Genomic DNA, 23,930 nt, shown 5'->3' on the forward strand with positions numbered 1-23,930 from the left:
GGGTTAATGTCCATATATTCAGAACTGGTCATTCTTTACTTTAAATTCATACATTGCTGAGGGTCCTCATACCCCTCGTCGTGCAGTGCTGTAGCAGTAAGGTGATGTGCCACTTCCCTGGAATGGCAGGTGCTGCCCCAGTGGGAACCGAGAGACCCGAACTGATCTTTTTGAGCAACCTTTCGCGACCAGTCATTAATTTAACTGCCACCTGCCATGGTGGGCACTTCACAATCCGGTGGGCAGGTTATGACGATGCCACAAACCAAAAAAACCAAAGTGTCCCACATGTCCCCTAGGATGCTCCTCTGGGGATCTTTCGTGGATTTTTCGCTCACGGATAATGATGCCGATGATGACACTGGAATTTTGCGCGACATGAGGCCCTTACCGCTAGCACATTAAAAAGCACTGGGAGGAAAATTGTCAAAGGTATCAGAAGCTAGTGTTTCAACAGGCTGCACGAAGATATATAAGACTGGCCAGTGCCTGTTGAAATGAACAAGAAAATGGAAAAAAAAATGCAGCATGTGAGAAGGATAGCTAGGAAGAAACTGAAGAGCATGGAAAACAATTTGTGGCGATCAATTGGATTGATGTGGAGAAAGTGTGATAGTATTGTTATTCCCCGCGTCAATCGATTCTATTTCTGATTCCGTCACGGTAGAATTAACTCAGACTTATAAATACCTCGGCGTAACAATGTCCAATGGTCTAACCTGGAACGCGCATGTAACAAAAGTCATATCCGCTAACAGGAGCCTTGAATTCTTAAAACGACATCTACGCCATGCGCCACAAAACGTAAAATTACTTGTCTACAAATCACTTGTCCGTTCTAAATTCGAATACACCTCTGCTATTTGGAGCCCAAACCAAAATTATCGAACAAATTCCCTAGAATCAGTACGAAGTCGAGCCACAAGGTTCATATGCTCGTGCTATTCATATAATGTGTACCACCATATATAATGTTAGTATATCATATAATGTTAGTATATATAATGTTAGTATATCGTCATTAAAAGCAGAGGCAGGCTTAACATCTCTAGCTTGTAGACGTGGTAACACTAGTATGTGCTTGTTTCATAAACTTTATTACAGCTCACTTCGTTCTCCGCCCTACATCAATCCGCCGGCATGCATTTCCCCCCGCATTGGTCATCCCATTCAAGTTGCCCGGCCTCGTACGCGCACTACTACATTTGCATCGTCATTCTTTCCACGTTCAGCCACGGACTGGAACGGCCTTCCACACGACATCGCCGCAATCACCTGTCCAACAACATTTGTGAATTGTTTAAAACACATATTTAACAGCGTATAATTTATGTACCTTACGTGTTTTCTTTGTTTATTAAATCTGTTTTATACATGTAACCCGCCCCTTATGTAACACCCCCAATCCCGGGGGCCTTTAAGGTAATAAAGTGAAGTGAAGTGAATTCCAACTACAGAAAATATGTAACATTGCCAGGTCGTGCCAAGTCCTCACATCACATCACTGCCAGCGCATTGGTTAAGCGATGCGCCACTGCATTGGCCAGCGACTGTTTCAAGCACAGCCACCAATGGGGCTTGCGAGACCCAGGTCACTCTTTCCAAGCAATGTGACAAAGAACAGCTCCCGCAAGCCACATTTTTGCACAGACAGTTTTTCAGGATGATGTATATTTTGCTCATAGGACTTCTGTTGTCCGCATAGTTGTCTGCTCAGTTCCTCGTCTCCCCTGCGAGTGAACAGGGGATAGGAGGCAGGTAAGAAGGGGGGCAAGTGGCAGGTGGAGAGAGAGAAATCCCTCTAAACACTACTTGACACGGTTGGCAGGTGGAGGATTTATGATGCTGCTGCCGCCGAGGGAGGCTCCAAGACCCTCCAATGTTATCACACTAAGATGCAGCATTTCTTTTTACTCGTCGGCTACTGAAGAAGTGCATTTCAACAGTAGAAAAGGGAATTTGTTGGCGAAATCTCTCTCGTAAAGAGATAGAATGTAATAACCTTTTATTGATGTATATCGACATGCCAAAGCAACACCATCAGCCATTCCTCCTCTTGGGATTCCATAACAAGCACCAAAATGTCAGTACACATAATTTCTGCACTTTGCCTCCATTGAAATGGTGCCATCATGGCCAGGATAGAAACCATAACCTTCAATCTAACAATGAATGCCATAGTCACTGCGCCACAACTGCGTATCACTGTTTTCAAAGTACAATTGAGGCCCTTTATGGTTTGATGCCATTAGAGAACAAAGCATTGCAGAGGAGCCCCATTTCTCCTGTAAGGTGATACTAAGCAATGTTTTGGGGACCTGCCCGGCACCTGACTCGGCACACACTTGCCAGGGTCATCTACCTGACAAACATTTGGACAAATGACCCTCGACAACACATCATGCTGCAGTTCATCACACAAAAAGGCACTAGCACCACCACAAGTGCTGACATTCCAAGGATGAGTCGTTGGGCATGTACAGAAGAAAATGTTCACAGCGTTCAGACAGATGAAGCTGATATGCTTGGTAGCTAGCTGCCACTCCTCACAGAAGTGCAAGCTGCCAATAAATGTGCAATACCTTTTACCCCATGGCCTTTTCTTCTTTCATTTATACCTCCTGATAGGGCTCTTAATCAATGCGCACATCGCTATAGAAATCCCAGTGACTGCCTCCCCTTTGCTATTTGCAATCCTGGCTTCAGAACACTGCATACATTCAGGCATTGCCTTGTCACTGCAAGGCCAATGACAAATGTAAATACAACTGACCAGGCATTTCTGAAAATGATGGCAGTTTTCAATTTTAGCCACAAGATATTTTGTTACGTTGCATTTGCATTACCTATCAACACAATCAAAGTTTCACTGCAGCACCTCTTCACCCCCCCCCCCCTCCCCAAGCCCCTTCCACTGAGGCCCCTATGGTCAAAACGCATCACAAAGATAACGAATGGTTATAAAAGATTTATTTCAATGCAATGAAATTCCATCATATACAAAATATTATTAGACAGCACATAGTTTTTAGCAGTACTGTCAGAAAACCTGCATGGCCATGGTCCTGCATTTTAAACAATGGCGAGACAGGTCTAACCGAGTAAAGGTATAGGCCAAAGTTGACGCTCCCTTTAGAACATTAGGGGAGGAGGGGGGCCCTGCCCTGGCCTGCCCCCCTCCCCCCGTGCGCACGTGTATATGATGAAGACCATAGAGTTTCTAAATATTAACTAGAGGGCAAGCTGGCAGCCTTGCTGGCATCCAAGGAGGTCATCCTAGATATGCCGAGAAGACATGGCTTTGGACTAACATCTGGTAGCTTGTAGACACTTCTAAAGATCAGATTTTTTTGGTTCAGTTTCGTTTTCAATGATGTTTTTCGTGCTTTCAGTGGTGTAGTTATCCAGCTATGCAGGCAGTTCATTTCAGATCCGTAGCATGCGAAGGCTGGAACTGAACTGAACACAGTGTCTGGCTGCATGTTGGAAGAAAAATAGTGCAAAACAGACAAGGGCAAATGAAAAGGGGACACATACAAGCGCTTTCTCACAATGAAATTTTATTGGGAAGGCTGCAAAATACATATCAAAATGGAAGCAGGCAAAAACAAAACAAAAAAGGAAGAAGAAGGGCAAAAAACTGAACTGACAACTGCGGAAAAAAAACAGGTCTGAAAAAAAAAAACATAAAACATGTATGGCAGCATTATTGTTATGTGGCCCAAGGCGAGAACACAAGAACGACCCGGGCACAGCGCAAAGGCTGACGGCACAGGCCCCGCACAGAGCACCCAAGCCCAGAACATGTGCACCACCGAGACACTCCGTTAACCTCTCCACTCACAATATCCGTTGCGCGGCCCCCGGTCGCAAAAACACCGTCTCTGTGTACATCAGGACACGGCCGGGGATGGCGACAGGTAGGGCTTGAGGCAAGAGACGTGGACAATGTCATGCTGAGCTGCACGGGAGATGGTCTCCGGGAAGGCCCGGGCGATCGCGTAGGTGACAGCGGTTACCTGGCAGAGCACACGGTTTGGGCCAACATACCGGGACAGAAGTCTTTTACAAAGCCCGACGCGGCGAGATGGCGACCAAAGCAAGACGAGGGCGCCAGAGGAGAAAGTGACCATGAGATGGCGGCAGTTGCAGTAGTCCTGCTGTGAGGCCTGCGATGCTAGTAGTCGGGATCGCTCCAGTTGGCGGGCGTGGTCTGCCCGGGCAATTGCGTCGTGTGCGTATTCAGAAGGCTGTGAAGTAGATGTCGGAAGCAGCGTGTCCAGAGGTAATGGGGGCTTGAAGCAGTACAAAAGATAGAATGGTGAGTAACCGGCAGTGCCATGACGGGAAGAGTTATAAGCGAAAGTCACGTACGGAAGGAAGCCCAGTCCTGATGGTCCGGGAAAACATGCATTGCGAGCATATCCATGAGAGTGCAGCTGAGGCGCTCTATGAGGCCGTTGGTTTGGGGATGATAGGCGGTGGCCAGCTTATGTTTAGTCAAGCAGGAATGGGGAACATAGTCGACAACTTTAGACAGACAGCAATGGCCGCGGTTGGTGAGAAGTTGGTGGGGTGCACCATTATGAAGGATGAGATCGTACAGAAGAAAGTCTGCAACATCAGTAGAAGTACTGGTAGGGAGGGCCCACATGATAGCGTAGTCAGTGGCATAATCCATAGCAACTGCAACCCATTTGTTTCCGGAGGTGGACTCAGGAAACAGGCCCAAAAGAACCAAGCCAACACGATGTAAAGGTATGGGGAGCACATCCACAGGTTGGAACATGACCGCTGAGAGAGTGGCAGGGCGTTTCCAGCGCCTGCACTGGTCGCAGGCACGAACATAGCGGCATACAGACTGGTAGAGGTGGGGACAAAAGAAGCGATGACGCATGCGGGCATAAGTACGCGAGACACCCTGATGTTCAGCAAAGCGGAGGTCATGAAGCTCGTGGAGGACGGGGCTTGGCGGGGTTCAGGCTTCTCTGCGGTATAGTGTGTCATAATGCAGCACAAACCAGCGCACAGCAGGGACAGATGGGGAGGAGTTGAGGTGGTCAATAATAGAGTGCAGCTCAGTATCCCGTTGTTGCTCATCGCCAACGTGAGCAATAGCAGAGTGCGAGAACAGGTCGGCAGCGCAGGCAGTGCAAGATGGTCAGAAGGGTCAACGGGATATCGGGAGAGGCAATCAGCATCTGTGTGTGGCCGACTGGACTTACAGACCACTGCGTAGTCATAGTCTTGTAGGCGCAAAGCCCAGCAACCTAGCCGGCCAGTAGGATCTTTCAGAGAGGTGAGCCAGCAAAGAGCATGGTGGTCTGTGACAACCATAAAAGGGCAGCTCTATAAATACGGGCAAAATTTTCTAATGACCCATACGAGGGCCAAGCACTCTCATTCTATGATAGCTTCTCATTCCGTGAGGCGGCTGGCGCAGGCAATGACACGGTCAGAACCAGATTGCCGCCGAGAAAGGACAGCGCAGATTCCATGACCGCTGGCATCAGTGCGGACTTCAGTGGGAATGACCACATCGAAGTGTATCAAGACTGGCGACGTGGTGAGCTTCGAGATTATAGTGGCAAAGACGTTTTCTTGTAGGGGTCCCCAGGTGAAAGTCATGTCCTTTTCGAGCAGATCACCGAGAGGGCGGGCAATGAGAGCAAAGCCTGGCACGAATCGACGGAAGTAGGAGCACAGTGCCAGGAAGCTCCGCACATCGTTGCAGGAACGCGGCACCGGGAACTCTTTCACGGCTCAGATTTTAGCTGGATCAGGGTGAACATTCGTGGCATCGACGACGTGGCCCAAGATTGTGATCTGACGACGCACAAAACGGCATTTGGAGGAGTTGAGCTGTAAGCCGGCATGACGGAAAAGGTAAAGAATCTTGGAAAGGTCATCGAGGTGAGAGGAGAAGCTGCATGGGGGGAAGACTATGACATCGTCGAGATAGCAGAGGCACGTGGACCATTTGAATCTGTGCAGAAGGGCGTCCATCGTACGTTCGAAGGTGGCCGGTGCATTGCATAAGCCAAAAGGCATAACTCTGAACTGATACAGCCCATCAGGTGTCATAAATGCAGTATTCTTACGGTCCTGGTCATCCACTGCTATCTGCCAATAGCCAGAGCGTAGATCTATGGAGGAGAAGAATTTGGCACCGTAGAGGCAATCAAGGGCGTTGTCAATGCGTGGGAGACCCAGGTACAAGTCCTTTTTACTTATCTTGTTCAGGTGGCGATAGTCAAAACAAAAATGCCATGAGCCACCCTTTTTCCTCACAAGAACGACTGGCGAGGCCCAGGGGCTGTAGGAGGGTTTGATAATGTTTTTAGCAAGCATCTTCGTAACCTCAGCGTTGATGACCTCACATTGACGAAGATGGCAGCTTTCTGGACGTTTCGCTGCAGAAACCGCAGTGCAGTGACATCCTGCTGCTACTCACAGTCGCGACCAAACCGACATCTACTTCCGGTGTTTCGAGCAATCAGGTTTGGCCGCTGCAGCAGATTGTGATGCTTTTGATGATGACACAAACTCAGAATACGGACCTTACTTGCAGTAGACAGGTTTCCGTTTCCTAATTCATGCTATTTTTTTTGCAAGAACCACAAGACAGTGCCAGGACACGGTGACAGCCAGCACTTTGCATGTGCAAACAAGTTTCTCATAGAAAGGTGAAAAGTCAGGCATGTTTTTCATAGCGTGAACCACAGCCTATGCGCGAGCATAGTGTGCAAATTCAGAATAGCAGACTACAGCAATGAAACGTTTCGATATTTCACAATGCCAAAAATGGTTTTATGGGAGTTAACGTCCCCAAGCGACTCAGGCTATGAAGGACAACATAGTGAACGTCTCTAGAAATTTCTGACCACCTGGGGTTCTTTAACGTGCACTGACATCGCACAGTGCACGGACCTATAGAATTTCGCCTCCATCGAAATACGACTACAGTGGCTGGGATCAAACCCACGTCTTTTGGATCAGCAGCCGAGCGCTACAACCACTGAGCCACCGCGGCGGCTCAATGCCAAAAATGGAAACTGAAGTGTTAAATTTTTTCCAATGAACATTTTCTCTGATATGTATACATGAGGTTCCATAGTGCAAAATGAAGGGACAAGACACAAGTGTCCTTGTACTTGTGGCTTGTACTTGTGTCTTGTCCCTTCATTTTGTGCAATGGAATCTCATATGTGAATGACCCACTAGCCTCAATCACCCTTCGGAAAAGTGCATCTACTAACAGCAAAAATTGTTTAACTATATTTGCTAAGATAAAAAGCCCTCTCTAAACTCAGTGCTCATTTACAACTATTTGCTTTTCTGTTCCTTTATTGCCATATAAAGTTTTTATTATGGGTCACTTTGACTGTAATATGAAGTTTCCTTGCTATATATTTTTAAAATTTATTTTTGCAGTCGTAGTTATGTTTTATGGCTAACAGTAGCGAGGCTGAGAAACCTCGTCGCCTCAGCAATCCCCATAGTTGAATAGCTCTTTTAAGGAGTATAGACAACTAATTAAGTATACATTGATAACCATGTGGTATCCACTTATGTATGCAAAATAATTTATATTCGAATTTCTCTGTCAGAATGCTGGCTCCGACGTCAAAGTTGCATATAGGTCACGTGGGGCATGTGAAAACAGATATAATCACTGCTTCGTTGCATTAATTCACTGCAATGCTAAGCCAGCAGCCTCAAGAACCGAAATAATGAATGAAGGAGCAGCGATTTTATTGCTGTCTTCGCACGCCTCACGTGGCCTATCCGGAACTTTGACATCACTGAGCTGTTGAAACCAAAACCGAAATTGCATGACAGAAATATTCAATTGTAAATTTGTTAAGAGTTGCAAGCAAATATCACGTGATTATCCATATATACAGTTTTATACATAAAGTGCAATGGTGTCAAAGCTAATCCTGTTGTTTGTGCTGCCTGCATCTGTGGCCAAAAAGTAGTGCGTTCCTTGTGGTGAGAAGAAAATATTAAATACTTTGCCTCCAGACTTACTACATGTTACATTTGTCATGAGCTTGATTAAATGCACTCTTATCGCTGACGACACATTGTCGCTTTCTCGTGCCTTAGAACACTACACCACACAAGAAACGCTGAGTAATATGCCTCCCTTTATTTTTCCGTGCGGACTACTTCCGTACCTTTCACAGCGTTGCACCTGATGTATGAAACGGAGTAGTCTTATGCATCACTACAATGAAGAAAACATGCCACCAAAATTAGGTATCTATACTTCTTTAAGAAACTCGCAGAAACGGTGGCGCCAGCTTTCCCTTTAGGTAATATTTAGAAACTCTATGATGAAGACGATCAGTTGCTTGAGCATGACAACATGGCCTGGGCAAGGTGACAGTTTAAAAGCTTTTGTGCACAGTAGAGATGCACTTGTTAGCGAATAATTTTGTAAATAAAAACACCTGCACGCTGCAGTCAATGATGACCAAAATCGAAGGAGCCAGTCACAGCGAAACGCTTATAATACAGACCATTGACGAGGCTGAAACTGTATGTAAACACGATCAACGGAAAAGCAGTACTGAAGCAAACAGGTGTAGGCACGTCATCTTTCACAATCGCCTAGGCCATGAAGAAAGCATCGTGAACAAGAGCAGGTTTACTCCAGACGCAAGACGTGACATTTGTTCACAAGTGCGGCGTCTTTTTCCATGTCTGCTGTTTCAAGATTGAAAGAAATGCAAACTAACCATCACATGCACCAGCAGCCTCAACTCGAGTACAATGCTTTGTCCGCACATTTAGCAGTAAGGCAATGTAAACAACTGTAAGGCTCGGTTTGCTCCTACTTACGATGCGCAATATCGTACTCAACTGCGAGATTTCTGCGAAGAACATGCCGCCGACGTATGGGACGACCGTTGATGTGAGGCGTTTTGCCCTCCCGTTCAAGAAGAGGACACCAAGGCAGGCAATGCAGGCCCAGCAAGCTGCGTCTTGTGCACAAAGCAGACACACCGCATCATCATCTTGGAGCTCACCAGAGCCCGTGTTTGCCCGCCGCAAATCCTTTTCGGCACTGCGTCCCATCACAGATTTCCTTGAGTTTTTACCACAAAATATACTGACAATAACCTGGTTTCTACTTCAGATTAACTCCCAAATTAAGCAAACGGGCAAAAGCATGAAGAACCCGACGCCACTTTTCACTCCTTTCCATCATGGCGACTTCAACTTTGGATTGGATTGGATACTAGACGATGCGTCAATTAGGCAAGGCAACTATAGACGTCCTTTTTGTTAAAAGATGAATAAAATAAAAACGTTTCTGATATAACACGCACAAATTTTTTTCAGAGTTATAAGTACATAAATCGTACTAGTGCGCAAAATACCATTCGCAGAGTATGACACAAACGAAACCGAAACTCTTCACATCGCGCCGCTTCTGAAGCGTTGAAATGCGCGCGCTAAACTATTGCGCGAAAGTTTGCAAGTTCTCCGTGGTGTGTCTTCTGTAAGCCGACAGCTACGCCTAGCTGAGTGACAGCGACCTGCACAGTCTGATCGCATCCCTTAATGACAATAAAGTTGGCACCATAAAGTGCGCCATGGACCTTGGGCCATCCACATCTTCGCAGGGGGATGAACCGGCCGCCGGCGCTCTAGAGTGCGTGGAAGATTGCAGGTCATCCACTAGTGATGTGAAGGTGCTCCGCTGCAACTTGTTGGATGGAAAAGCCGCAGAACTGTGGGTGCGCCAATATAGCACGAACACTAACACCTCCTGGATTTGCGAGAAGATCCAAACAAAATGCACCAGGTAAGCGAAACTGCGGTTTTGGCATGACGAAATGTGATGCGTGTTATTCAAATCAGGATGTATATGTAGGTGGCTCCGGATTAATTTCAACCACCTAGGGTTCTTTAAAGTGCGCTGACATCGCACAGCACACGCGCGCCTTTCGCCTCCATCGAAACGCGGCCACCGCGGCCGAGATTGCAACAGGGTCCTCCGCCAGTAGTCGAGCGCTCTCGCAATTATAACCTCAAGAATTTTGATGTCTCAGGCTTGTTTGATATAAAGTCCCTTCATGAGCTTTATGAAGATCCATCCATTCATCCATCCATCCGTCCGTCCGTCCATTCTCAAGGATGGAGGAAGCCGATGTTGCATGCAAGCAGCTTGAGGAACCCTAGACTACTGTACAAGCAACAGTCGCAGAAGGCATATATACACTTTATGGAGCACTTTCACAGGGTGACAGATCGTAATACCTTCAATACAACGAAACAATGTATAAATGCAAGTATAAAAAAATTGATTCTTTAAAAAAAAGACTAAAAAATTCAGGGGCACTTTGTTAACCTAAAGTGCGGTGAGGCGATAGTCTTTAGCGCGGTGTCACTGATGTGTAGTTAAGATGTTAATTAAGTACACAATTATTTGTGAATCTTAAATGCTGGAGACACTGGAGGGCATTTGGGAGGCATCCGCCTGATTCGACGCCTTTCTGCAAACACTCTCCAGCGACGTAGACAAGGAGAACTACATGTGCGTTGGCAGGAAGTAGAGTAGTCGTTAGCACTCTAAGCTGCGGAATGGGAGTATGGTAGTTCGAATCCCATCGTGCACAAAGATTTTTTTTCTTATCGAAATGAAGAGTGTCACGGACGGATGGACGAATGGACACCGCGAGTATGAGCCATTAAAGGCTTTCGCCTTAATAATGCAGCTTAAAATATATACAATTAAGTGTGATGAACATATTGATTAGAGGTAAGAGTTCATGAGCAACTTGATTTCTGACGGAGTTTGGTTGAGAATTTCTTTGCCTCTGTTGTGACAACTGTTTAGAACTTTGGGTAGGTGACACTGAAGCCTTTGATCACCATAATTAGTACGGGAGCAGGTAACTTTCCACACATCTGTATGATGATTTAGACGTGCTGATGCAGACTGTTGCAAGTTTGCTATTTCAGTTAATGTCATGCAATGTTTTCAAGAACTGAAATAAAAATGTTTTATCGTCTTCGGTTATAGATCTGCTGATTTTTAGGAAGATTATATTTTTTGAAACAGGTTAAGTGTGCTCTGTATAAGGTAGGTTTTCAAAAAAGATTTTTTTTGCAATAATAGAAGTTTGTTAAAGGAGTATAGATACCTAACTTTTGGGCGCGTGTTTTCTTCTTTGTAATGATGCGTAAGATATTATTATACATGGATCACCACGTGTTATTCTCCTACGACCGCTGAATAATTTATAATCGCATTTCTTTCTCGTGCTGTTTCGGTTTCAGCAGCCTAATGAGGACTGTGATGTCAACTTGTGTTTACAGGTCACGTAAGGCATGAAAAAACTGCAATATAATTGCTGCTTCTACATTCGTTGGCATTTCGTCTCTTGAGGAAGGCTCACTTCAGCACTGCAGTAAATTTAAAAAATGAAGCAGCGATTATACGGATATTTTTCCATGCCTCACGTGACACAAAAGCACTTTTTGACATCACAGCCATCGTTCAGATATTGAAACCGACACAGCATGACAGAAAAATTCGATTATAAATTATTTACCAGTTGCAGGTGAATATTGAATGATGATTCATGCGTAGTAGTGTCTTCCGCATCATTGTAGAGAAGAAAACATGCCATCAAAATTAGGTGTCTATAGTCCTTTAATATTGGATTCCGCTGTCGAGCGCCATACCAAATGGGAATACTGTATATTAAATATAACGTATATATTGTATATATGTTATGTTGTGATGATAAAAACGTTTGCAAAGGTTGGTCTTTTGTTTGTTGGTTTGGTTTTATAGAACTTTAGTTAACGTCCTAAAACGGCTGAGGCGAGGGACGCCGTACTGGGGAGCTCCGGAAAATTGTGACTACCTAAGGGTTCTTTAAAGTGCACTGACACTGCACAGTACACGGGCCTCTAGCATTTTGCCTCCATTGAAATGCGACCGCTGTGGCTTGGATAGAACCCGTGTCCTTCAGGTAACTAACATGGAGTGAGGAACAGAGCTTCAAAAAGTTTCTTTTGATGAAAATAACCCTCTGTATTGTGCTCAGTTCTTTCATAAAGTGTAATAATTTCTCCAGGCGACATAGGTTGACTGCCATCAGAGCCTCTAACTTTTATCTCGGTGTGCCACCACCATCTGTTCTGGCTTGACATTCTTTGCAAATTCAAAATGTAAATCCTTGCTGAAACCCCCAGTTTTCCTATCGTTATTGTCATCATAGGGAAAGGTGTGCAAGAATATGCCAATAATTTAAACTTGTCCAAAAAGTTGACTTCGTTCGTTTAAGGATTTTGGTAAACTGCGTTATGAATTTTTACCTGTTCATTAATTATAATAAGCTACGGCTGTAATAACATTTTATACTGAACTATGAAACAGTACTGAAGTATGAAGACAAAGAAATCCCTTCCTGGCTTAAAATTTCAGAATTCCTCAAAACTTTTCATAATAAGCATGCCTTATGAGCACTATTTATTTGAGCTCTCCCCAAAGGCACAAGGCACATATATCACACATATATCATGTATGATGTTAAATAATGGCACATAATTTGCTCCATATGCAAACTATTAGGCCATGTTTTTTTTTTTTTTGCCCTGTAGAGGCCTTCTCAGTTATTACACTCCTTGATGTGTCTGGATTCATTTCAAATAATTTGGCTTGCCTGCTTTGCACAATTACATAAAGACTGTCTTGTTAAGGTCATTACCAAACCTCATAAGGCCTACATTATGCACGTGTGCACTGACTGTGGCATCTTTTGGTTCTTGTAGGATGGTCTTCCACAAGGTGTGGCGGTGCCAGCATAATCCACGTGACAAATCGTCACACCGCAACACCTCGTGCCCAGCGAAGCTGGATATCAAGATTAAAAAAGTGAATCGCGACACTATGAAAAATGACCTGTTCCTCTGCCGGCAGACACCTCTACAGGCCGTTGTAAAGGTGTCGCAACACAACCACAGCCTGCAGTCAGCTGACTCACTAAGACTTCTTCGACCCAGCGAAGAAACAAGAGCTGCTTTTCAAGAATATTTTGAAGATGGAATGACGACAGCTCAAGCAATAAGCCACCATAAGAGGGTTCTCACTGAAAAACCAAATGGGCACACCCTGCTGGCAAATTCCATGGCCAACCCACCACCAAGGAGTGTTTACCGGTGGCACCAGGAATGGTGGAGTCAAAAATATGGACCCCAGGGTAACCCGTCTTTAAAGCTGCAGGAAAACAAGCCCAGGTATTTAGCCCAAGGTAAGCAGGATTACCTATTCCAAAAAATTCCAGCATTATTCTTTGAAATTTTTAATTTCTGCTACTGCTTCCAATCCTGATAAGTGTTTGCATCACCACATATCAGAGATGTAAGTAATGTACAGTTGTGTGATGGGGAAGACATTCAGGAAAATACTTTGGACAGGTGCTGTACACTCTGCAGTGATTTAGCTCTTCATCATCCGGGCAAGGCAGAGCTAACGCATTGCCAGCATCTGTGCTTATTCATGAGAGTGTATTGTGAAAACAAAAAATGGGCCATCATTTCCAAGCTATACTAGCTCTGCATTTTCAGTGAAAGTCCTTACACTGTGGGAAAAAAATTTATGTTATAAATCAGAGTCCTACATTCATGCAAAGAAGAAGCATGGAGTAAGTTCAGCAGGGTGCATTGCTGGGCAAGTTGGTTTGACATACTCAAATATGCAACACTGGCAGACGACGGAAGTCATCAGCCAGTGCTGCATATATGAATGCAGTAAGTGCTCAGTGTTAATTGCTGACTTCAAAATTATTCTTGTACGCCAATGCACTGCACATGTAAAAGCTGTGTAGTGACAGACCTGTGCCATGTTTGAGCACAAAAAGCCATAAACAGAGGCATTTCCATGAAATAGTCTCAGTACTACACTACAATGTTACAAAGTTCTAAAAGCGGCACTGTTACCACAGTGACCTCAGTTATTGTCAGTCTACGAAGTCATACCGAAATGATGTGTGTTGATTATTATTTACCTGAAAACACCTTAAATGAAATGAGGCCACAATGCAACTCACTGTAACTCTAAGTTGTCTGAGAAATATACATGAATGGTAGATGGGCAATACACTGCATATGTGTACACTCAAGTACATCTTCATCACCCATTTTGAAGAGCCAAAAGCATCATAAAATTGAATACAGCCGCTTTTATACATTTTCTCTTTCCTTCTGTGTATCTTTGAGTAGAAGGATTACCTGTTCGTATGACTACTGTAAAAAATTTATCACCGCCTCTACTGCTGTTGCACTGCATGAGTTGCAGGTTCTTTGTGTCCCACTAGTCCTAATTCTGACAAACTGGCTTATATTTACTGTTGAGCCATTGTTAGAAAGCTGCAAAGCATTGAAGGCAACAAGAGAACTGATGCATGACATGATAAAGGAAATGAACCATGTAAACAGTGCACCAACTCAGGCGGTGCAAAAAGATTCTCAGCATTACGTAAGCGTAGATGGAGACTTTGCAAGTCACTGCTGCTGGTAGCATTCCATCACGTGCACTTATCAATCTATGATTATTTTTAAAAATGCATACAGTCATTTGATCACTTCAATGATATAAAGGTAATGAATAGATTTAGGCAAAGAATCTATAAAGTGCTGCCAGAAACTCAAGAGCTGTGGTATACAAGAGCGATAAACTTCCTGGCTGAAAACGTGCTAATCCTTGTTCACTGTCCAGAGACCTGACCAATGTGGGAGTTACACACATGAGCAACATTATCTTTTAGAGTAAGTGAGAACAAATTTATTGTCGACTTTGTCGCTTACGCTTGCTGAGGTGGACAGAAGAGGAATATGGAAATATCAGATTTGCCCTGCTCTAGAATTCTAAGGAAAAACTAAAACTATTTATTAACATTTTTTCGCCAAGAGATTACAATACAATATCTTTTTATTTTGCATTGGCAAAAAATATTGGCAAATATGCTAAGATAAGTGGCCTCTACAAAGCAATGTAAAGCGTGGCTAAACCAACCGTGTCCTTCATTCATGTATCAATAGACCCCTACTTTTCCCTTTCTTAGCAACCCAATTCCCCAACAAATGGCCTTGAGCCTCCCTTTCTAAATAAACAGCTCATTCATTAATTCATTCATTTTACATGAAACATCAAACTGCTCTGAAAATGCACTGTTAAGATGCAAAGATATTAAAAAAGACTGTCTTCGAACAAGCTTGTGTTACTAGAGGGAACATTCTGTGATAAAAATTTACAATGCACAAATAAAAAAGACTGCCTTTGAACAAGCTTATATGTTATCAGAGGCAACATGCTGTGATAAAAATTTAAAATGCATAAAATCTTCTAGACAAAGTACTGCCAGTACAAGAGCTGGAATATGGTATGTGGAAACACCTGCATCAGGATTAGTGACTAGCTAAAATTAGTGATAAGCTCTTGTTCAAAATACCTTGCACACCAGTTGCAGTGCGGAGTAGAAACTGATGTTCAGAGTGCTGTGGTTTTATAAAAACAATAACGAGCAAGCTTGTGAAGTCAAACATACAGATTTTACTTTACTCCGCTGCTGTAATCCATAGTGAGTAATAGAGAGTTCTCCTATATACATAAAAATGTTACGAAAGCTAGCTATTGGGCATAAAGAGAAACACAAAAGGTGGAGAGGCTAACCCTCATGTTTATCAGTCTTTTCATGCTCCTTCAATGATATGCTTGTTTGTTTTGCAGGGACAGATGTCAGCATCACGAGTGTGGCAGATGACAGCTGGGCAGTCCTTGTCGTCACACCCATCATGCATCGAGCCCAGCAGCTGGAGTCCGCACGTGACATTATATTCGTGGACTCTACATCATCATGTGACGAAACTAGGAGCACCATAACGGTGCTGCTGACAGCCACAAAGGCAGGGGCAGTGCCTATTGCACTCGTCATACACAGCTCCCAGACCAGGGAGGGGTACAAACAGGCCTTCCAGCAACTCAAAAGCCAGCATCCATTATGCTTTGGAAACAGCCCGGTTTGTTGCTTTATTGAATTATGAGCAAATTAGAATAACATTAATTTTTTTTGCAAGACTTCCCATCCAAACTGCCTTACTATCCGAAATATGACAATGGTGACAGATTGATGTGGCACGATATTGTATTTTGATTTGGTTTTCTGTGCGTCTTACAACTTTTACATCTGACACTTCTAATATGACCACTGTATTTTTCTCTTAGATGCCTATTTGTCATATGCCCTGCATTAATGCTGCTACGAAGTGTACCTTGTACCTATGTATATTTTTGCCTTTAAGTTTTGCCACGTACAATAGTTTATTTACTTTTTGCCTTCCATCTCATGTTGTATTAATTAGTTTCTCTTGTACATATGCCACTTCTTGTCCCTCTTACTCAATGCATTTCTGACCCTTGTAAGGTATTATGAATAAATAAATGAATAAATACAGTGCATATCTAAAACCGAACACAACTGCAGGAGAAGTTGGATTTATAATGCAACAAGCTGGACAATTTTTTGGTATAGGTTCAGTCACATGTCAGGCAAAGGATTACCAACTTTCTTTTTCGAAGAAGATTGGATAGAGGCCAGGACACATGACAGACAAACAGCTGCATGTCGAAATTAGCAATTTTTTGGTTAACGCGTATCTGCCTACAAGCTGATTTTCTCGACCACGCTGCCTTTCAAGGCATGTTTCCACCAAGGAATTTTCAAAAGGAAACACAATGCAGGAAAAGCAAGCTACCAATTTTTCCACCAACTCGTTCTTGGTTTTTATCAAGGAACTCCTGCAGACTGCTGCTGCAGACTGTTGCTTTACCCCTCATGTAAATCTCTCACCCAAGGACCCTTGAGCTATCTATAACAACAAAAAATAAAATCAACCACGTTCCTGAATTCTAGATGAATCTTTAGCTTAGTTTTGAGAAGTTATGTAATTAGCTGCATAGTCATCCTTTTCTTCTTATCTTTCCAAGAGTTCTTCACAGTAGAGAATGCTTTCTTCTCTGACTGCTGTTGCAAGGCAGATAGGTTAGAAAATGAAAACCCTTTGGAGTGGCTATTTATTCCTGGCTATATGACCTGATCGAACTCAAAAAGTGGTTATTTTGATAAGGTCATGTTCGGAACAGAAAGTGTGATTTGGAAAACCCTCACAAAACATGGGCTAATCAGTAATCATAATCAACAGCATTGACTGCTTTTTTATACATGCCGAAGTGCTGGTCAGCATTGGTGTTAATGTCCACACAGTAAGTACATGTCCCACTACAACATTTTAAACATGGGCTGTAAGTGCCTCTGCATTTAGAAACCTGCCACCCACAGGCTCTAGTATGTGCCAGAAGTAAGCATAAATTTTTTTTAATCCTCTTGCCACAGTGTTTGCAGAATATTCAAGAAAAAACAGGGCATAGAGTTGGCAGATGGGTAGAATGTTAAAATACAATCTTGCCGAGGTGTATACGAGTGCGTCAGCCTGTTGGTTTATGCTTGTGATGGGTTCCTTTTCACCTTACAGGCTCCAGCTGTGTTTATGACCGACAATTCAAGACCCGAAAAAGATGCCCTACATGAAACATGGCCCAGCGCACGACAGCTGCTGTGCCACTTTCATGTTCTACAGGCCGAGTGGCGTTGGCTGACCTCCACAAAGAACCAGGCAGCCAAGGAAGAGCGACGTCACTTGATGAGAGCTTTTCAGAAGGTGATGCAGACACTGTCATTTGACTACCTGCCTAGGCCATACAATACAAAAGAAAAGAGAGACACTCTGCACATAAAACACTTCGCCATGCCCATTTTGGCTGAAACATTGCATTACTCAGAAATAAGAATGTACAGCTAATATTTAAAAGGACGCTAAGGGTAAACTGAAGTTGGCCTGCACTGATAGATTCCTGCAAATGAAAAGAGGCTAACCACACCCCTAATGATGTAGCTTTTAGAAGTGAACAAAGACAGAAAAAAATGAGAGTTATCGCTACCACAACCATTCTAACAAGCAAACTAGAATGACATTAAGACCTAATCTTATACGTAGATTCCCAAGGCAAGGATCCATCACCTCCCACTTCTAAACAGTGGTCACAGAGCTCTTTCCAGTCTTGACGGCATGAGTTTTAGTCAAGTGGAGGGAAGAAAACAAGTGTTTCATTTTTACAGCCAACTTTCTAAGAAATAAATGCCTCTTTCACTGCCAGCACTAGTCATTTTGTTTTTGATTTTTAACGAAGTAAGTACAACATGCAGAACCTGGCACATATAGTGAACACCTTGAGGTAAACATACTCACGATGACAGGAAAAGAATTCCATGCACTTTTCCTGTCACATACATAGTCTCATTGCCATGCTTCACAACAATGTAGCAAACACAGATGAGAGAGACTGGACATAACAAGCACTTGTTGTGTCTAGTCTCCCTTTCACCCATGTTTGCTGCACTGTTGTGAATCATGAATATATATCAACTCGCCCAACCTTCTATACTCTCATTGCCACTTGATTCAATGGCCACTGAACTGAATGGAAATCCGCTGGTGCCAAACTTTAGTTTTTTCACTCGCCATTCAACTCTATGGGGATTAACTTAACAGAGGTTTGAAAACGCAAATAGATAATGTCAAGAAGCCATGAGAACAACCACATGGTCAGCATACATTGGAAAAAATACACAGGATTGAAACAAGAAAAATGAAAATTTTCTGTTCATTATTTTATTAACTGTTGACTTAACTAACTCCTTCAGAAATTACTTTTTATTCGATCATCAAAATAACAGCTCCGCAGATTTCCAGAAGTAAGCAAAGCAATACCATCTTTTTTGTATGCCACGTCTCTGTAGTTTGCCGATTTTGCCCATTTAAGCATAACTGCATACTTCATGACAACCAAGAACTGGCAATGCCCTACTGGTGCTACAACACAAAGAGAAGAGAACAGATAACAATTTGTTTGTGAAAGTACCACTGGAAAAAAAATAAATGCTTCTAGCTGAAACGAAATGCACAGTGTTACCTCCCATCTCTGTCTTTGGATTGTGCCTACTTGCAAAGTGTGCAGTGCTTTATTTTCTGAACATGTGTGAATTAAAAACTGCATTTACAACAATAACAAATGTTTTCCTAATCTGCTGCTTCAGGCCGAGTGTTCGTCCCGAATGTAACTTACCTAGTTAGATATATCTTTTGCCAGCCAACAGATTTCATGCTTTCTTATTAACAAATTCATATCTGCGACAGCAACACACATGTATGGCCCTTGAAAAATTTTATGGTCATTGACTCCTTGTGCATTTAGATTGCTCATGTGACAGAGGATCCCTGGTGAGAAAAACTAAGCAAAGTTAACTGATCGAGGAAGGATGATGAGGAATGCAGAAACAGCTTGTACTTACGCAAGATATAGGTCCAATCCTTTTGTGATATAAAGACATTCAATTCAAAAATGAGTTCACGTGTTATGGTACAGAAATAATGGTACGCAGCTAGTAATACAAAACACTACTGTATGCGTAGACGATATGCTTTTTTTGTTCTGGTTTCAGAATCTGTATGCAAAAACAATGGAAGAGCTCCAGACAGCTAAGGAAGAGCTTCACTGCCACAAACACGAAGCCTTCATAAAGAGAGTGGAAACCTTCCTTCAACACCAGCAAGAGTGGGTGCTCCTCTACCGTGCAGGCACAGTCACCAGAGGCCATAACACGAATAATTATTCAGAGGCATCCATACGAATCCTGAAGGACATCGTTTTGTGCCGCACCAAGGCTTACAATGCAGTAGCCCTGGTAGAGTTTACGATCACAACTTGGGAAAAATATTTTGAGGCACGGTTGCTGAGGCATGCGCATAACCGTGACTCCTCCCACCGTGTTGCATTCCAGCACCTGCTGCAGAAGCTGCCCAATGATTTCGCCAAGTCCATTGTACAGGTGGATGGCGCTTTGTATAGTGTGCCAAGCTCATCTGGCACCAGCTCTTATGAAGTGGATGCGGACATTGGCTTCTGCAGCTGCTGGAGAGGCAGCCAAGGCGCTTTTTGCAAGCATCAGGCTGCTGTCCAGAAGGCTTTTGGTGGCTGTTTTCCGAACAGCCCGGAGCTGACGCCCGAAGACCGCCGACGGCTCGGCTACCTGGCACTGGGTGACCGTTGCCCAAACATAGAATTCTTTCTTCCAATGATGCCAGGAGGCAATGAAGAGGTCACAGTAGCCTGTACATCGGCACACAGTGACCAGGCTATGCATGCAGATGTGAGCCAGCTGCCAGAATCTCCTCCCGGGCCATTTCCAGACAGGAAAGAGAAACCTGACGTACAGTGGAGCATTAATCCTTTCAGCTATTATAATGAACTATTGTAGAAGCATAACAAAACTTCTTGGAGGTTAATCGCATAGTCATCACTTTCAGCATAGTATATCCCTGTGCTCATTACCTGGCTGATAAGGATATTGTAATGAACCACTAGGTTGTGGACAGTTTTTGTTATGTACTGTGTGCAGCAGGGTTAAAGTTTGGGGCATGCTTGCCCCAACTTGTAACCAGCAGCTCCATAATATTACATAAGTGTGAAACAATATATGAATGCAAGGCCAAGACACGCACCACCAACATCCCATTCCCAATAGTGTTATATCGTGTAGTGAGCCTTCATATAATTTTTGTGCATCTTGAAGCACTGAAAAGCACATGTTGTGTTTGACATCATTAATACACTACATGCAGTCATATACATGCATGTATATATGCGTGCATGTCTATGCACACATGTATGGCAAGCATACAGTTGCCACTAGTGAGAAAGTTCCTTTTCAGGTGAGAAGGCCCTGAAGGTCAAAATAAAATGAAACAGCAGATCATGCATCAGTGCGTTCACCTTCATTTGGGATGGCGTGCATGCATGTGTTAATGATTACAGTGCACATATATTCAGGAAGGGCAACCTCCTTGAGAATACTGACAGGGTGATAAATCTAATGGCCAGGATCGAAACTTCACTTATTCTTGAAAACAGAGAGACAGATGCAAGGAAAGGCATAAAGGTTCACCAGGAAATGCCCAACAGGCTGCCCCACATGAGGAGAGGGTAAAAAAAGGACAAAACAGAAGAGAGAAGGAAAGTTGAATTCAATTAATTGAGAGGATGGAATATGTCCATATTGTCGTCTATAATCTACAAAACAGACTGTATACAGACTGTAGCTTAGGATAAACGTCATGTTTGTGACAGTAGAGGTAGTTTGGCAGCAGCACGTTTTAGGCATGCAACCAAAACAAAAATATACACATATCTGTAACTCAAGCTGGAAAGGCTGATGGTGGGTCAGTTGGTGTAGGATGTTCAGGAGGGTGAAAACCAGAAAAAAAGATACGGTGCAGAAGATAGAGGGCAGGACAGTGGCTTCACTAACAACTAAAGTCTGTACTGAAGACTGGCTGCGAATTAGTAACACAGCCATACATGGGCAAACAGAAATTTATCTATGAAAATTCACAACATCAATGTCTTTGTTATAGATGGTGCACTCACATTTTGTGCTTCCTTATCGGGAAGGTCTGAAGGATTTTGCGTGCCTTATGTGTTTTCTGGTGGCCTAGAATGGAAACCTTGCCAAAATATGGTGGTACATCTGCTACAGTGAAAGGTAGCATTACAACCAAGGCGGAATGCCTGTTCAGCTCGGACTTTCCATCAGGAATGACAAAACAGCAGAATCCATCTTGAAAAGTAAGAACGGCAGTGCCAAAATAGAAAAAAGGAAAGATGTGACCAAAAAAAGGTACATTAAAGTCAGTCATTACTTATTTTCACAACATGATGCACAGCATAAAAAATTTACCAAACATCAAGGCATAAATGATTTTTTTTTCACGTACAGCAAAGCCATCGTGCCTCATGAAATATGCACTGAGTAAAAAAGAAACTGTGCGCCACCAAACATGACAGCCAGCACATGTAATGCACCACAGAAGCGGTTTACAAGATTCCTTTAATTTGTGGAACAAGTTATGCCTGGCAGCACATGTGTTAATGATAAGAGAAGTGACAGATTGTAAAAGTACTAAGCTAGTGAGCAATACTGATGCTGGAGAAAATGGTCGTCTTGCCTTTTAACGTAGCTGATGTACCACAGTATCTATAGTCGCAGCCATTTAAATACAAAGCATTTGTTAATGATCAAACTCCTCTCGCACCTCACCTATAGTAAATTAGGAGGTACCCGACATGCACACAAACAAGTTCCGCTGGTGTGTTCATACATAACGTCTAGAAACCTTCACACTTTCGCTAAATGTACGCAAAAAGTTGAAATGATGAAGCTTGCTCTATATAGTTGTGGCCTTGACTGCACGTCACGTTTAGTGAAGTTTACATTCTAGGCCAGAGCGACATCCTTGAGGCCTTTCATATCAAGAAGTTTGGTGATTCTTATGCGAGTGTACCATCTCTAGCGCTGATGAAAAAGGAATTTTATGTTATGAATTCTCGTATGTAAATTTCGCTTAGCTGCGGCTTTGGCATATTTAGGCTGTATTATTTGGCAGCCTGCCTTCAATAAATATTTTAGTCCAGCAGTTGTCCACCCCTTTGTGTTGTGTACCGTCTTTTCTGGCTGATTTTCATCTACCTGTTACCCACTCTACCCACCCGTCCATTTAAAAATGTCGCATCAGTTTTTAACCCTTTGAGGTGTTATTTTTGTTTTAATCGAAAACAAACATTTTTCATCCTAAATAGTATATTCAAGCCCCATGAAGAGATAATTTGTTAGTTTGCAAGTGTGAAATACCACTTTATTTTTTAAACGGATGTGCAAAATCCGGTACAATGTGTCACAATTAATCGAAACAGCAATATTGAAATGACAGGAGTTGTCGAGTAAACAGCCGAAAAATAGTGAAATCAATTTTTGTTTTTGAGTTACACATTACGCTTGAAATTGCGAGACAAAAATGACCTTACTGCTAGTGGCAAGATCTATCTGCATAAAAATGGCGAAGGACATGCTAATACCCTGCTCAATGTTTCGCTAAATATTACTTATTGTATTCATTAAGTGGCATAAATAAGAAACACATCATATGTGACATGAAGGACACTAATTCCATATGAAAGAAATTACTGCTACGCATAGCACACTCTCAGAAAAGCCCGTTAGTTTGCCCTGTACACAGTTATGTACAAAATGCCTTAAAGGGTTAAGCAGGACTCACTCTTTCAGTATACAGTCAGAGATAGTATCATGATTATTTTTTTATTTTCCATTGCAGGACATGGAGGAAAAATACTGTGCACTTGAAAAGGAGCTGCGACGTGTGCACAAGCTGGCTGAAGACAGCGCTGTTTATCCGAAACTACTGGATATGCAATCACTGCACAGCTCAAAAATGTGACAAGTAGTGGTGCACATGCTCTTCTGCTGAAGCTAAAGGCCTCCTCTGCAGCAGATAGGAGGCGTGGCCAAATAATAAGAGTACAGCCAACAAGCCTGGCAAGGCGCCGGCCTGGCCTACCAAGGGGCTCGAAACGCATTTCTGCTGGGCGGCCACTCACAGCAGGACAAGCAAGAAAAATCAAACGTGGCCACAAATTGGGCAGTAGCATTCAGGAAAATGTACCGGGGGCAAAAAGTCACTAGACCTGCTTTCATAGGTAAAGACAAACAGGATGCAGCAGCACAAGAATACAACCACTGCTACTGCATCCTAGTGGCGTCGCTATAATTGCACCCAGTGCGGTGGCAATTGCGTCACCCTCCTCCCCCCTCCACCTTCTCTTCCAGTGTGTGCCGCATGACCCCTCTTCCGCTTCACTGTTTAGCTTACTTCATACCATATGAATATAATTCAACTAACAGTGGCATGAAAAACATGCTTGGTGAACTTTC

At 43.2% G+C, this 23,930-nt stretch overlaps 1 protein-coding gene across 1 annotated transcript; it reads left to right on the plus strand.

Annotated features, from left to right (window-relative positions):
- The first annotated feature begins 9,520 nt into the window (after positions 1 to 9,520).
- Positions 9,521 to 23,515, plus strand: LOC144110088 (uncharacterized). The gene is made up of 5 exons (XM_077642903.1): positions 9,521 to 9,820; positions 12,802 to 13,280; positions 15,758 to 16,047; positions 17,560 to 17,745; positions 19,587 to 23,515. The coding sequence occupies exons 1-5, from the start codon at positions 9,609 to 9,611 to the stop codon at positions 20,400 to 20,402; spliced, it is 1,983 nt and encodes a 660-aa protein (XP_077499029.1). The 5' UTR covers positions 9,521 to 9,608; the 3' UTR covers positions 20,403 to 23,515.
- Positions 23,516 to 23,930: the final 415 nt, after the last annotated feature.

Source organism: Amblyomma americanum, chromosome 11 (assembly GCF_052857255.1).
Source record: "Amblyomma americanum isolate KBUSLIRL-KWMA chromosome 11, ASM5285725v1, whole genome shotgun sequence".
NCBI lineage: Eukaryota > Metazoa > Arthropoda > Arachnida > Ixodida > Ixodidae > Amblyomma > Amblyomma americanum.

Excerpts from the sequence above, each read along its gene's own strand:
- LOC144110088 (XM_077642903.1), top strand. The coding sequence starts at position 9,609 with ATGGACCTTGGGCCATCCACATCTTCGCAGGGGGATGAACCGGCCGCC. Across the intron at positions 9,821-12,801 it reads ATCCAAACAAAATGCACCAG|GATGGTCTTCCACAAGGTGT; the intron begins GTAAGCGAAACT and ends TGGTTCTTGTAG. Across the intron at positions 13,281-15,757 it reads GCCCAGGTATTTAGCCCAAG|GGACAGATGTCAGCATCACG; the intron begins GTAAGCAGGATT and ends TTTGTTTTGCAG.